This window comes from Kryptolebias marmoratus, linkage group LG6 (genome assembly GCF_001649575.2).
Source record: "Kryptolebias marmoratus isolate JLee-2015 linkage group LG6, ASM164957v2, whole genome shotgun sequence".
NCBI lineage: Eukaryota > Metazoa > Chordata > Actinopteri > Cyprinodontiformes > Rivulidae > Kryptolebias > Kryptolebias marmoratus.
In genome coordinates, this window is record NC_051435.1 from 25,119,468 (window position 1) to 25,134,797 (window position 15,330).

Here is a 15,330-nt window from a genome sequence, read left to right on the forward strand (position 1 = left end):
CCCTCTTGCGGTTTAGTGTGTAAATAACATGTGAAATGATATAATAATGTGTTAATAATTTCACACATAAGTCGCTTCAGAGTATAAGTCGCACCCCCAGCCGAACTGTGAAAAAAACTGCGACTTATAGTCCGGAAAATACGGTATATAAACTGAATGTATGCAAAGTGACAACACTGATACATTCGCCGTAGCCTACGTTACGAAATATTTACATGAATCATTGATACAATTATGATAGAAACGATAGAAGAAAATATTTCACGATAGACACTTTTCTATCGTCCCCACGATATGTATCGTTATATCACCCAACACTAGGGTACAATCTATTTTTCAATGCATTGCAATGTTGACATGAACAATTCTTAATCAATCTGTACAAATGCCAAAATCTGAATATTATTCCATGTTAAAAACGTCCTGTTGAGATAAGAAAATGGTGGAACTGTGAAGTGCAGCACCTGGACCGTTTATGGCTTGTTTGCATCACCTGACTCTATGACAGAACCAAAAACAAAGTTGTGGAAACACAGAAGAAAGTCTGTAAGATAGCTCTGGCATGACGCACAGACATCCATTGCTACAGAAAATGATGTCCTTGTACTCAGCATTTTCACTTAATTTTTGTTCAGTTAGTTTCCTAAATCGTGTTTGAATGAAAATTGTTTTATATTGTAGTTTAGAGTAAAATATTTTGTTTCTGTTAGGTCTGAGAGAATTTATGCCTAGGATTTTGTTTGAAGCACCAATTATTGTTTTATAATCACATGGCAATCCTCTGAATCATAATCAAATCGAAGTATGATGTGCCTAAAGGTTCCTACCCATAATTACCATTAGTGCACCCAATCTTGCATCTTCCATAAAGATGAAAACAGACATGGGACAGAACAAGCACACCTCCCAATAAATAATAAAAGAATAAGAGTAAAACATTTTTTCTTTTTCTTTGTTTCATGTTCAGAGCTGTTCTCAGGCTTGCTGGTGCATCGAAGATGTCAGTAATTTCACACTTAACACCCTGAGAAGACATGTGCAGGAAACCTTCGTAAACGTGCACACAGCGTGAAGCGTCTGCACTGACACGACTCACTGACTTTTAACTTTTCAAACCAAGAAGCACCAACCTCCACAGATGACTCCTGAGGGGGCAGACCAGCTGAACAAAACTGTCTCAAAACTGTCAGTAGCAAAGTGACATCACTCCAGGATTTCCTTTCAGCTCTTCCATCTCACGGTTTTGAAGCTGCTCTGCAGTCACTACCTGCCAATAATACATTCAGCATGCTCTTTAATCTCAGAAATCCTTGCATTTTTTTCTATTTTTAGCTCTTTGTAGCTCAGTCTTTCTTTTCCTCGCTCCCATCTCCTTTTCTTCCTTCTCTGTGTCCTCCCTCTCTCTCTGTGAGCACCTCAGCAGAATGCTCACAAGGGCATTCTTCTGGATTTATTTAACCTTTACATAACCAGCAAAAATATGACAGCAAAACACATAATGATCTATTCAAAGTATGACATTCCATGAAACCACGACCAAATGGTCACAACCATTTGCATCAAACTTCAGCTCCAAGGTTTTAGACCCATCAGGTTACGATCACTGTCATAACACAGCACAAACATAGGCACTCAGTGAAACATTTCAAGGTGCTGCTAAAAATAGCCATGTGCTCTCCGCAGGGCACTTCTCCTCTGCCTTCCTCCTCTTCTTTCTTTCTTTTTATAGCAACATCCCTGGAGAGGAGAATTATTTATGGAAAACAAAGGGAACCAGAAAGTCTTTTACTTTTTGTTTTTATTCTTGTCAATCATAATCCGCATGTCAATTTCCCTCCATCTGTCAAGCACATTCAGCCGCTTGATTTTTTTGCCAGACCAAGCATCCACTCACAGCAGCATCACTTGTTTCCTCCAGAGGACATGTCCTGATGAGAAGCATGTGACACACACATAAGAAGCTATGCTGGGAAACACTATAAAAAAAATCTTTATATGTAACAAGGACTGACACTTTAACTAGAAAAAAATTGAGAGGAATGCTCTCTTTAAGAAACATATTTCATATTAGACTTTATATACAGTGGCCCAGAGGGGTCAATAAAATGCAAAAGCCACAACAGAACACTACACAAAAGGTCACAACAACATAAGCCACAACGGAAGTTATGCTAAAACGCAAGCGGGTTGTTTTATTAGGCCTATTGCAATCATAGTTTCTTTTTCTTTCTTTATTATACTACCGTCAAATGGATTGGCTTTTTGGAGGCCTAAACGTATATGAAAACTCACCAAACTTGGCAGACGCATCCAGCGTGCATGAAAATTACGTATTTTAAGGTTGTTGCAAAAACTGCAACAGAAACAGCTCAACAGCGCCACCTGGCAGCTTTCAAACTACTCTCCACTTTGACCTTGCTTTGTTGTAGAAGCATGAAATTTGGTGTACTTGTAGAATTCACCAAGACCTACAGAAAACTCTCTTGCAACCAGGCTTTAAACCAAACAGAAAGTCGACCATCTTGGATCAAAGGTCAGATTTTTACCCCATTTTGGACGTTGACAGCCTCCACATTTGATCGAACTCCTCCTAGAGATTTTGATTGATTGATTTTAAAGTTGGTCAGTTTGCTCATAAGGCATGACCGAATAAAAGTTATCAAAACGGTGAGTTTTCATGCATGCTCAAAGTTTCACATCTCGCTATGAAACACAAAACTGTTATATCTCCTACACAAAAACTCACTGAGACACCAAACCTTCAGTGATTGATCCATACCCGATCCTCTACAATACTCAATAGTCAAATCATGACATCACTTAAGCCACGCCCCCTGACAATAGGAAGTGTATTATCTGATACCTTTGACCTAAACAACATGAAAATGTGTCCAGTGACAGAAGACATGTTGGTGTAACTTGACCTTCAGCATTGACAGGTTTCGGTGGAGGGTGTGGCAATGGCTGTGTGGCAAAGTCAGACGTCACACTGTTGCTCTAGGTTTTGCTCTAAATTCCAGAGTTTTGAGCCAAGCTGCACCAAACTGATCGATCTGATTGCAACCCTGAACAGGAATCCACAACAATCTATGGTGAGCAGGGTTTCCCCCAGTGTATTATAAGCCTGGCGGGCCGCCAGGCTTTGGCGACCCTGCCCCCAGGCTAAGCTCCACTTGTTTATTATAAATACGTCATTTTTTATACACGTTTTTTTTTTTCACCCGCTCCCCCCAAAAATGTTATCTACCTCACCACGCGAGGGTGCGTGCGCCAACAGTGACGCAATCGTACTGTCCATCTCGTGGTCGTGCACCTTCTAGTTTTTGTAACTTGTTGCAGACCGCGCGCCGCGCTCCAATCAAAATGGACGATTTTGGTGCTCTAGCAGAGCTGGTTCGCCTGTATCAGCATTTATATGATCCCTCTATAAGAGATCACAGAGATAATCAAACGACTCAAAACTCATGGAAGGAGATTACTGCTGCAGTCGATAAAAAGGAGCGTTTATAGACCACAGAGGGAAGAAATATTAGTCCTATGATGGGCGAATCACAACTAAAGCAAATAAATCCATGAAAGTCAAACTGAATGCTTTAAGTTCAAACATCCTCTCTGAATCACAGCCAGAAACACAACAGCTCTTCCTCCTGAATACGTGCAGCCATATTTGATGTGACAACCATCTGCTCTCTTTTTACCGTATGTCCACTGGTTACGTAGCGTACTGCCCTGTTTTTTCTAGGAATATTGCGCCGACTGCTTTCAAGACTTTGTTAGGTCATTTTGAGTACCTAGTGATGCCCTTCGGATTAACTAACGCTCCCGCAGGGTTCCAGGCCCTGGTGAACGATGTGTTATGGGATTTTGTGGACGACTTTGTGTTTGTTTATTTGTTTACTCATTTTTGAGAGTGGGCAGGTTTGGAAAGATTTAAGCTGTCGCTGAATGGCCTACACCAGAGAACTGGGAGCAACTCCAACGTTTTCTAGGATTTTTCAATTTCTATCACCGCTTTATAAAGAACTATAGTCAGACAGCAGCTCCTCTCACAGTCACAAACTGAAAATGCAGCTAACGTCTGCAGTCAAGCTAGCCGACGTTAGAGCTAACATCGGCTGACTTGTGGCTTTTGTTGTGTTGTGTTGTAGTTTTGGTTTTGTGATGTGACTTTTGTTGTCTTATGACCTTTTTATGTTGTGTTCTGTTGTGGCCTTTGCATTTTGTTGACCCCTCTGGGCCACCGTATTTATAGACTCTAATGTCTCTTCCAGCAGTTAGCAGATGAGAAGGGGTACATTCTAGACTGCAACTCCATCTAAGTGCCAACGGAGACATGTGACAAAAACAATCATTCAAGTGACTCAAGTGAACCAGATCACTTTAGTGACTGACTCAGATTAACCCAAGTCACAGCTTTTTAAAATTCTGACATACTTGACCCTCAAAAATATGAACTCAACAACCAGTCAAACCAATTCAATATGGTGAGATTAGTAAGATTAAATCTCAGTATGCCATCTATTTGATAAGCACACTGTCCTCTCTCGGTAAATGTTAATTATACCTTAAAGAAAAGAAAAGAAAAAACCTGGCTAGGCCACACATCTTTTACTCAAAAAAGGCACCCTGTTTATACACTGAAACAGTGTCTACATTTAAGGGCAGAAACACTTTCACTCATTTTTATCAGCTTTGAGCTCCTATTGCTATGGTAGAAAATTAAGACATTCTGCTAGCAATGCTGTCTGGCTCCTAATGAGGGATAACAGGGTAATTCCAAGCCACCAAAAGGGATATACTGTATAGTACCTGTAGAGAGTTCTTGGTTTGACCCAGGGTGTCCTCCCAGTGGGATGCACCAGAAAAAACTCTAAAGGGAGGCAACCAGATCACAGTTTTTGATTATGGTGACAAAGCTCTTGCTTTGGTTAATGAAGTATTGAATACGATTTTGGCAATCAGCCGAAATATCCTTTCCCAACCCCTTAGGGCAGGGGTCGGCAACCCAAAATGTTGAAAGAGCCATATTGGACCAAAAAAACAAAAAACAAATATGTCTGGAGCTGCAAAAAATTAAAAGCCTTATATAAGCCTTATAATGAAGGCAACACATGCTGTATGTGTCTATATTAGCTATATTAGCCTATCTGATAGGCTAATATACCTGCTTCGGAGTCAGGCCAGCCGGGCCGGCCCTGCTTCGTGGGCGGCGCTAGCTTAGCTCCTGTTCACTCATTGGTCGTGGGTGTGACCAGATGCAAGCATAAAGAGCGAAGGTAGGAATATAAACAACAGCGTTAGCTTACCCTGCAACGTTCATGCCGTCTGTCCCCCAGCTGAAGGCGCTGTAAAGCCTGAAATCTCCGGCAGATAACAGCTGTCCTACTCCGCGCAACAATCTCGGCATCCAGAGCATTTCTTCCACTGCGCCTCTCTTCCTGAAGTCTCAGGAGAATCCCCATAAGTTTAAAAAACAGCAACAACACAGGGCCAACGTTGTCCATAGCTCTTCTGTTGTTTACACAACTTGCGCTAAGTTTTGGTAGCGCAACCCCGCGCCACAGCCCCGCCCCCTGCAACACGAGGAGGCGTTCCTCTGCCGGTGTGAACGCGATGCATTCTTTATCGAGCCGAGCCGAGTGGAGTGGAGTAGAGCCGGACTTCTGAATTAGGGTCCGTGTAAAAGAGGCATATATTAAAACAAAAAATATATTTATCTCCCCCATCTTTTTCCATTTTCAAACATTTTTGAAAAAGCTCCATGGAGCCGCTAGGGCAGCGCCAAAGAGCCAAAGAGGTTACCGACCCCCGCTTTAGGGTGAACTTTCCGATGCAAAGCAAAATTTCCCATGCATAGCAAGATCCCTAGACAAAACACTCTCTCTTTACATTGTATAATAATTATATAAGTATCTAATTAGCTTAATAAAGTTTGAGAAACTTGCATTTAAAATAGTACAGGTTGCCCTCTATTCTATTTCACTACAATATACTGGTCTATGATGTCCCGAGAGAAGCCCAAAAGTGTCAGGATTTGATTGTTTTTGTGATCTTCTATGTTTGGGTTTCATGATTAGTTTTGTGTTTTATCTTCTTGTTTGTTTTTGTCATCTTTGTGTTTCATGTAAATTTATATTATTGTATATTTTTGCTCCTTGTGTTCCCTGTGCCACTATTCACCTGCCCTCAAATCGGTAGTTTTTCAGTCAGCCTGCCATGCCCACCGCACCTGTTCCTCATCATCTCTCTCATCAGCTGTAGCTCATCTCCCACTCACCCACAGTTCTTTATATTCAGTCTCTAGTCACTCACTTGTCGCTGGTTCATTCTTTATTTGCTGTTGGTTTCTGCACCACAGTCAGGTTATTCTCCTTGAGCCTCATTGAGATCCTTTGTGTAAGTCTTTTGTTATTAGTGTTGCTGCCATATCAGCTTTTTGTTTTCTCTTTGTTTATTATTAGTCGTTTTTTTGTTTTGTTTTTGTGAAATGAGTCTGCCCTCTGGGTTCATTTTCCTAACAACTGATAAAAGTAGATAAACTAAAAAGGTTCTAGGGACCTTAAAACTCAAAGAAAACACAATAAATCATTAGGAAAAAAAGGTACTGTCTTCATTATATGATTATACAGTTGAATCATAGCTTATATAGAATTTTACTTCTAACCTTTCTATGTTGCTACATCATTTGTTAGTCTGGTTTTGACTGTCATTTCCCATGTAACACTGAGTATGTATATGTGCATTAAAACTTAAAAAAAAAAAAAAGTAATGTTCTTTCTTATTCAACTATGAGTCACTGCCCCATGTTCGGTGTATTTTATGTTTCATTGTAATAATGAAAAATGTTAAATAAAGAGTTTAAAAAAAAAAAACTAAAAAAAAAACACTCACTGTGAAGCTGTTGTTGACATTCTTTGTGCTGGACTCTGCAACACTTGCATCTGATAGGTCCACTTCATCAAAGATAAGGGACTGCAGAGGAGGAGGATCAGGTATGACCAGAAAAAAAGTCCCAAGAAGAGAGCAGAAAGATGCAAAACAAAATTAACATTTTGACATGATTTTTGACACAGTGGGTTGGAATGAGTGTGTTGTTAACGATGACACTATGGCTGCAGCAAACAAAGCTTAAAGGAAACTTTATTGCATAAGTGACAACATATAAACAAACAACTTTGCTGGATACTTCTAATAATAACAGCATGCTGTGTTTACACTAATAATTTCCAAACTGTTTTGACTTTTAAAGTACATGAAGTCAACAATCTATCTTGACATGCAACACTTTTGGTGCCTATAAACAGTTTTTTTACTTCTTTTTTTAAAGTAGTTATTTTACTTATTTTATAATTTCAACCTGCTAGAGTATCATGTAATGCAAAATACAGACATATTCAGAATTTAAAGGGGACCTATTATGCAAAAAACACTGTTTGCATGTTTTTGTACTTCCATTTAGGTATCTACTGCTTCTAGAATTGCAAAACGACCTGTTTCAAAAACCTCAGGATTATTGCGTCACAATCCCCGTTACCTAGCAACCCTAAACCGAGCCCAGCCCCTCACCTGGCAACCCAATTGAAGCTCCACCCACTTCATTACAAGAAGACCATCACATTAGTTCTGCTGGTTTTACTGCTGAACAATGTCTGCTGGAAAAGGAAAATGTAATATAGAACATGTGTGCATCCATGTTCTCCCAGTCACAGAGAACAGAGCTGTGTGGCTTCATTTTATTTTTGATGGTAATGTCCCTGTGATATCGCCAAAGAAAGTTGTAGTTTGAACAGCTCACCTGTCCCAGAAACACGTCTCTGTTAAAGTCATGACAGGTTTGTCTAAACTAACATTAGAACTATGTTAATAAAAGAGAAGAAAAGTTGGGAAAAAAATAAAATAAAACTGATCTTTACCGGGCGGCCATCCGGACACTTTTCAGGTTTGGATCTGCTGATTGCCAGTATCCCGACCCGCTGCCAGTCGGGGTTCGGACCGCTGATTGCCAGTGTCTGACTCAACAAATGTCGGTTCAGAACCGCTAAGTGCCCATGTGCCAAAGTCAGAATCCTCAGCGTTTGAATTAATAACGATATAAATGTGCGTCAGATCTGCAGCGTTTATTCCTTCAAAGAGTTTTTATGTTTTGAGACGGGACTCTGAGTTGGGGGGCGTGGCCAACAGCAGCTTCTTTGCATAACAGTGACGTAGCCCTAAAGCCGCTCATTCTGAAATGAGCTCAAAACAGGCAGAACTGATCAGGTAAAATCTCAATATCTGAGAATGATTTTGTGTGTTAAATGTATCGAACATGTTTTGTAAAGCCCTCAGACCAATATCAACTTGTTCAAGGAAGCCTAATAGGTCCCCTTTAAAAAACTTGTTATGTGGTGGGGTTGACAGAACAACCCCCAGCCAGGTGAAGCAGGTAGCCACCCATCCTGAGCCTGGTTCTTCTGGAGGTTTATTTCTGTTAAAAGGGAGTTGTTCCTTTCCACTGTCGCCTGCTGCACCATGCTTGTTAAGGATGAGTGCACTTTAATGCAATCTTCTGGTTTGTTTTACGTTAGCTTTTAAATGATTGCCATTTTGTAACCTATTGAATATGATTGTATTGTATTATTTGGCTTGTTTTAATTGGATAGAATTAACTCAATGTAACTGGATTAGAATTTGTATCTGTTTTGAACAGGATTTGACAGCATCCTTGGTGCAGTTGTACATTTATTATCTTTATGATCTAAACCCTTCCATCAACTTCCATGGGGCTGAGCTAATGTACCTAATGTGGCTATGAAATACAGCACTGCTAAAAGGTATTTTGGGGCTTAGTTTCTTTCCGTATATCAAAATTGAGAACTAATAAGGGATTTCCTGAAGGTTTAGTATAACACTGCAGAACTGATAACCATGTTGGTTTACGATTACCAACTCTGTCTGCAGTTAAACATCCCAAAACCATCCCAAATCCTCCCTGCAGGTCCATAATAAAGTTTATATAATGGTGATACCTTCTGTTATTTCTGTGACATTAAACACAAACACAATGCTGTAATAAAAATCTGACACTTTGGTTTAAAGGATTCCATTATCTTTATTTTTCTGTGCCTCCTTAACCCTGTTCCAGGTCACAGGGGTAGGGATAGGGTAACAGGCAAGAGGCAGAATACACCCTGGACTGGTCCCCAGTTCATTACAGGTCCATAAGACTCTTTTCCCAGTAAATCTCAGTGTGGTAGAGGTGATTCTTGGCTTAGTTCTGTTTGCGTTGAGAAAAGTTTCATTATAAAACTATGCGAAGCTCAATCCAAACAGATGGAGCAGGTCAGAATGCTTTACAGCGAGAAGATGTTTCTGGATTGCACTAGCCCTTGTTTGATTTATACTACTGAAAAGTTCATGCCAGTTTTTACTTTCTGGATAAAAATGACATGTATAAACTTTACTTACCTACGGATGTTTTGAATTTCTGGCAGTTTATCTGTAGAATTATGTTTCCTAAACCATATCAGATCATTTTGTTTGCAGGAACGGTTTCCTCATTTAAAATATAAAAAAAACAAAAACTTATTGAATAAACAATTATTAAAACAAACAAACAAAAAGAGTCACCATTTCCGTTAGGCCTTTTTATATGTTCGGGGAATTTTTTGTCATTTCATTAATAAGGTCCTAAAAACAAGCATAGCAAACCCTATCAGCACAGAAATCTTGGAGAATAAAAATGAGAGCCTTTTTTAGCTCCAAAGGAAGTCTCATTTGTTCAATCTGCCAGGAAATGCGATTCACCACAAAACCACTCCATGACAACACTCAACTGCAGCCAGAGCTCTCCTTCCCTGTTGTTTTGTCTCTGTGGCTAAACGAGAATAGTGTGAGTGACATGATGGTGGATGTTACTATATTTTATTGAATTTTCGTGTGGTGGAGGAGCTGGAGCCAGACAGCGAGGAGAGCCAGTATCTACAAACAGGAACACATATCCTGACAGAACTGTGGTGCAAAAGGCATGCAGCTGAGCTCAAAGGGCTACAGGCCAACTGCATGTGTATCTGTGTGTGTGTGTGTGTATGGTGAGACAACAAAATAACATGCATGGCCTAGACTACAGTTTTGCAAGCTGTGCACATAAAAATAGCTTTGATTTTCAAAAACTGGTCGTACAGCTGATTGAGGAAGAGACAAATGCAAACACTTCTTTTTATGAGTCAAACAAACAAAAAAGGAAATGTTGATATTTTTATTTTTATATTTGTAGTGATTTAGTTTCTGAGCTCACTTTAGTTTGAGGGAGATTTATTAACTCATCTATGCTAGGAAGAACCTGAGCTGCAGTGCTGTTGAGATAACACCTTCCTGAAGAATCAATGGTCAGGATTAATAAGTGCAGGACAGCACAGCCAGCCCAGGCAGCCTTGGAAACATCAGAGTGAATAAACATGTAGGACAGTTGGCCCTAATCTATAGAGATGAAAACAACTCTCTGGATTTGATAGAGAGATCTTTCATGCTTACTTATCTAGTTAAAATCACAGAAGAGTTTGAGAGTTTTTAAAAATGCAATAAAACCTGTTTTGTAAGGTTTTTTGTTAATTTACACCTGCATTTTAACATACACAAATACAAAGGAAGGATTTTTGATTGTGATGAGAAAGTAAAAATAAGGTTCCTTTAATGATGCTTCTTGATTATTTGGAAATTAGGATGCACACTATTGCAGGAATACAAGAGAAACCTATCAGTTCTTTTTTGGACTGCTCAATACTCTGTGGTCAAAGCTGTCAGTCTTTTCTTTGTGATGTTCCATCCAGATCCAGACAGTTAAGCATGCATACTTTATCTTAAGGCCTCTTGTTGGAAGTGACTTGGTGTGGACCGCATGTGCCACGCTCCATTCAAATGGATAATTTCGGTGCTCTAGCGGAGCTGGTTCGCCTGTATCAGCATTTATATGATCCCTCTATAAGAGATCGCAGAGATAATCAAACAACTCAAAACTCATGGAAGGAGATTACTGCTGCAGTCGATAAAAAGGAGCGTTTATAGACCACAGAGGGAAGAAATATTTGTCCTATGATGGGCGAATCACAAGTAAAGCAAATAAATCCATGAAAGTCAAACTGAATGTTTTAAGTTTAAACATCCTCTCTGTATCACAGCCAGAAACACAACAGCTCTTCCTCCTGAATACGTGCAGCCATATTTGATGTGACAACCATCTGCTCTCTTTTTACCGTATTTCCACTGGTTACGTAGTGTACTGCCCCCTGTCATTTCGGAGAAAACTGCACCGACGTAAGCTCCAAGTACAGTATAAACACCACCTCCGCGCGCTCAGGTCCGAGCGCTGTTCACGGAGTCCTGCGGGACTCTAATGAGCCCTGAGGCTGAGCCTCCTTCAGCTACCTGGAGTTAGCAGGTTGTCAGAGCCTCAGTAATAAACATCGAGCAGCGGGTTTAACCAAAAATGGTTAGTTAAGCTGAAATTCAGCAGGTGGCTTTACAAGACTGAATATGGTAAGCATGGTTTGTATTTAGTGAAAATATTATTCTTGTTAACAGCAAAATGATGCTATTAAATTCAGCATTAGATATGCTTTGATTTGTTGTTCCATGTAGTGATCCAACATGCAGCCTGTGCCACAAAAAGCACAGTACAGTACAGCATCTCTCTGTTTTCTGTTGTTATTCATTGCGTTGATGTGAGTTGTGTGTTGGTGCCTTGTTTGCACTTTTTCATTTATGTTAATTTAATTTATTTGTAAATGTGACCAGCGAACGGCCACCTACCACCAGGCTTACCCTCTTTTCTGGGGGAAACCCTGGAAGTGTATGTCTTTCCAAAACTTCCAATATACCTCTGCAATCATAACCTTAGCACAAATATGCCTCCCATCGCAGACACTGCCTTTTGCAACTTTCACTGATACGAGCCTGAATGGTCTTTCTCAAGCAGTTGACCCTTCTGACCAAAGAACACATGCCTTCTGTATTTCAGTCCAACTTAGACAAGCTTGTAGCCAGAGAATATGGTACCTTTTTGTGTAAAAATGATGCAAAAAGACTTTCAGGTTACATTTGTTGACTTACTAACTGAAATGAGTGATGTTGGCTTTCCAATGTGTGACTGTTGTCATGATTCATGTTTTGGTTTTTTTTTGGTTGCTGTTGTTTTGTTCTTTTTGTTATTATTGTTTCAGTTCTTATCATCCTTGCCCATAGTTTATCAGTCACACCTGTTTATTAGTCTCAGCTGTCATCACTTATTTAACCATTGCCAGTCTGATACTCTTGGTTTGCTCTTTTTTATGTGACAGGTTTGGAGAGTTGGTTGAACCCAGAATGCAGGATGACACGAGGAGCTTCAAAGAAAATGGATTTATTAATAAATGAAAACAAAGGGCTGACAAGGCAGCAGAAACTAAAACCAAAAACTTAATAATGACAGAGAACACAAGGATGGATGCAGGAGGAAAACCAAGACAGTGCATTTCTGCGACAGTGAACCAGTAAGTAATGGAAGCTGAAGAACAAGTTATATGGACTGACACAGGTGACAGATTACTAATCTGGAACAGGTGCAGATGGTTCAGTTAGGCTGGCATGGAAAACTACTGAGGGACAGTGAGAGATGGCGCAAGGAACACAGAGGGCACAGGAAGAAAAACGAAAGTTATGACTGTAACTACAGTTCTATGAATCCTGGATGATCGCCACAGGCAGTGCCTTAAGCACTGAATGATCATTCTTGCACATGCACAGGTTGAGTATTTCATGTCAACAAATGCCCCTTTTACACAGGCTCTAAAAGGTTCCGGCTCCACTCTACTCGGCTTGCTTTGTGCATGTTTCCACCGGCATTTTTTCGAGGCTGGCCCTAGTTTTTCGGTCCCTGCTTCAGAGTAGGGCCAGCTTCATTTATAAGGCATTTCTAAGACTACTTCCTCCCTACTTGATTTCTCTTATTTATCAGAAGCCTACGGGGCTGTATCAGCTGTGCTCACAACTTATTTTTATTGACATTTCCTAGAGTCCGTACTGACTTTGGTAAAAAAATAATAATAATAATTTGCAGCACCATGGCTTGGAGTCTGCTTCAGGGTGCACTTCATTTAAAAGAGCTGGTCTTGTTTTATTCTTTCCAGGGTGTCATAAATGATTTAGCAGAAACAAAGTCTATATGCCACTCTTTAAATTGACTTTAAGAGAGTGGATTTTATTTAATAATGTTATTGATATTGTTCTGTGTCTTTTGTAACTAACTGTTTTAACTGTATTATTGTCAGGACACTTGTAAAAGAGATCTTTGATCTCAAGGAGTTTTATCCTGGTTAAACAACGGTTGAAGAAGAAGAAGAGAGAGTGTCCTTCCTGAAGGACCCTCAGAAGTGTCAGACGTATCAGGGATAGTGGGGGGAAGGCATAGAGCAGAGTGCAGGGCCAGTTGTGGGCCAGTGCATCCCAGCCCAGAGAGCTGTCACTGTCTGCCAGAGAACCAGAGCTTGCAGTGCATTGTCTCCCGGGAAGCACATCCGGATGGAGTCTCCACTCACCCAGAGGGGTGCGCCACGGAGACAGAAAATCAGCCGTGCTATTTAGCACCCCTGGAATATGGTCTGCCGTTAGGCTCGCAAGGTGGAGGGCTGCCCAAATCAAAAGCTTCTGGGTCAGCTGCAACAGTGCCGACAACGAGTCCCGCCCAGGTGGTTGATACGAAACACCACTGACGTGTTGTCGGACCATACCAGGACGTGCTTGCCCTGCAGGCCCAGGAGGAAGTGGAGCAGCACCAAATGCAAAGCCCTCAACTCCAAGTCATTGATATGCTCCCATTTCTGTTGTGGAGGCCAAGTCCCCCTTGCAACCTGTTGCTGCCATGACACCCCCCAACCTGTGTTGAAAGCATTGGTATAGACAACCTCTCCGTGATGGTAGATAGCCCAGCGGAACACCCTGTCACACTATTGGGCAAGGGACTCAAGGCACTGCGGAGACAGCCACAACTTCCAGCATCTGTGAGCAGGTTTTGCTGGATCCAGGCTCAGGCTGTTGAGCCACATTTGTAAGGGCTGCAGAGACAGCAGCCCCAGGGGAACGACCAGATTTTAAAAGTATTTCAAAGTATTTTTGTGTAGACAGCCAAAATGCAGCTTTCTGAAAACAATGAGCGCAACTCTAACCTGATCTATGACCAGAAGGCATCTATTTCTTCTTGTATTTAAATTTTGAATCCAATATGCTTTCTGCACATGCTCCTGGTCTTGTTGACTTTTTCTGGTTTATTTTCCTAGCAGCGTTTCAGTCACAAAAGGCCTGGCATAGTTACTACAGCACTTTGGGTAGGTTTTGGTGTTTCTGTGCAGATGAAAAGATTCAGTGTTTGCAAGCATATTTTTAGAAATGAAAGATTGATTTGGAAAAACTGTTTCCATGTAGACAGGGCCTTAATTTTGCCCTGTTGCAACCCATCTTTCACTGTAGACAAACCTTGACAAATCTTGTTTGAACTGATTAAACATTTTTGGGCAGAAAATGTTGAACAATCCAAAAAAACTAGTTCTTAGTCTTCATTTTATTTCTATTTAAAACTTTCCTTCCAGCACATATAAATCTTCCAAAAAATTAAATAAATGTATTATTTATTTTATAAATATTACATATATATCATTAATTCTCTCCCAACTTTTTGAAGTATGCTGATGACATCATATTCTACATTTGTTTGTCTTTTTATTATACACTTTTGTATAACAAAGTTAATAGGTGAAAGCAAATAAAAAATATTTGTACTTGTGTTTGTGGAACACAAGTCCAAACAAATGAATAATTGATAGATTTCCGTTTTTGTTGCACTTTATGAAACTTCACAACTTTTCCAGGAATAGAGTTTCTGCTTTAATGTTTCCAGTAAAAATCATCAGTCAGCAAATCAACAGACAGTCTAAACCAGACAAAGGTATGGTCAGTAAAACAGACAAAATGAAGACCACTGAGAAGCTGAATGAGGCTAAAAGGAGGCAACTGATTTGATCAGTGATGATCTGGTAACTAACAGACCAACAGGTAAACAGTGATGTGACCTCAGCTATTTTCAGCTGGTCACAGAAACACAAACTGCCAATCCACTGCAGTCAAACCAGCTACCAACAAATTTGTAGAGCATTCTTAAGATAATAGGAAAAAAGGCTTGGCTATGAAAAAAATAATGACTTTAGTCATTTCCTTTTTCTTGCTAACCAGAAGAGAGCCGGTAAACAAATTATTTATACCCCATAAAACCATGTTTTGTGTTTGATTTAGTCCAATTGAGGCAATTACAAAAAAATATAATAT

The 15,330-nt window shown here is 40.2% G+C and overlaps 1 protein-coding gene across 6 annotated transcripts in view; it reads right to left on the reverse strand.

Moving 5' to 3' along the window:
* The window catches only part of dgkh (diacylglycerol kinase, eta), a 134,317-nt gene that overhangs the window by 87,794 nt on the left and 31,193 nt on the right, over positions 1-15,330 (reverse strand). For 5 of the 6 annotated variants that reach the window (XM_037976157.1, XM_037976155.1, XM_017431817.3 and 2 more), the window contains one exon: positions 6,892-6,972. The exons of the other annotated variant lie outside the window; for it this stretch is intronic. In XM_037976157.1, the coding sequence (XP_037832085.1) occupies positions 6,892-6,972 (81 nt within the window). The remainder of the gene's footprint in view (positions 1-6,891; positions 6,973-15,330) is intronic. 6 annotated transcript variants of the gene reach the window in all.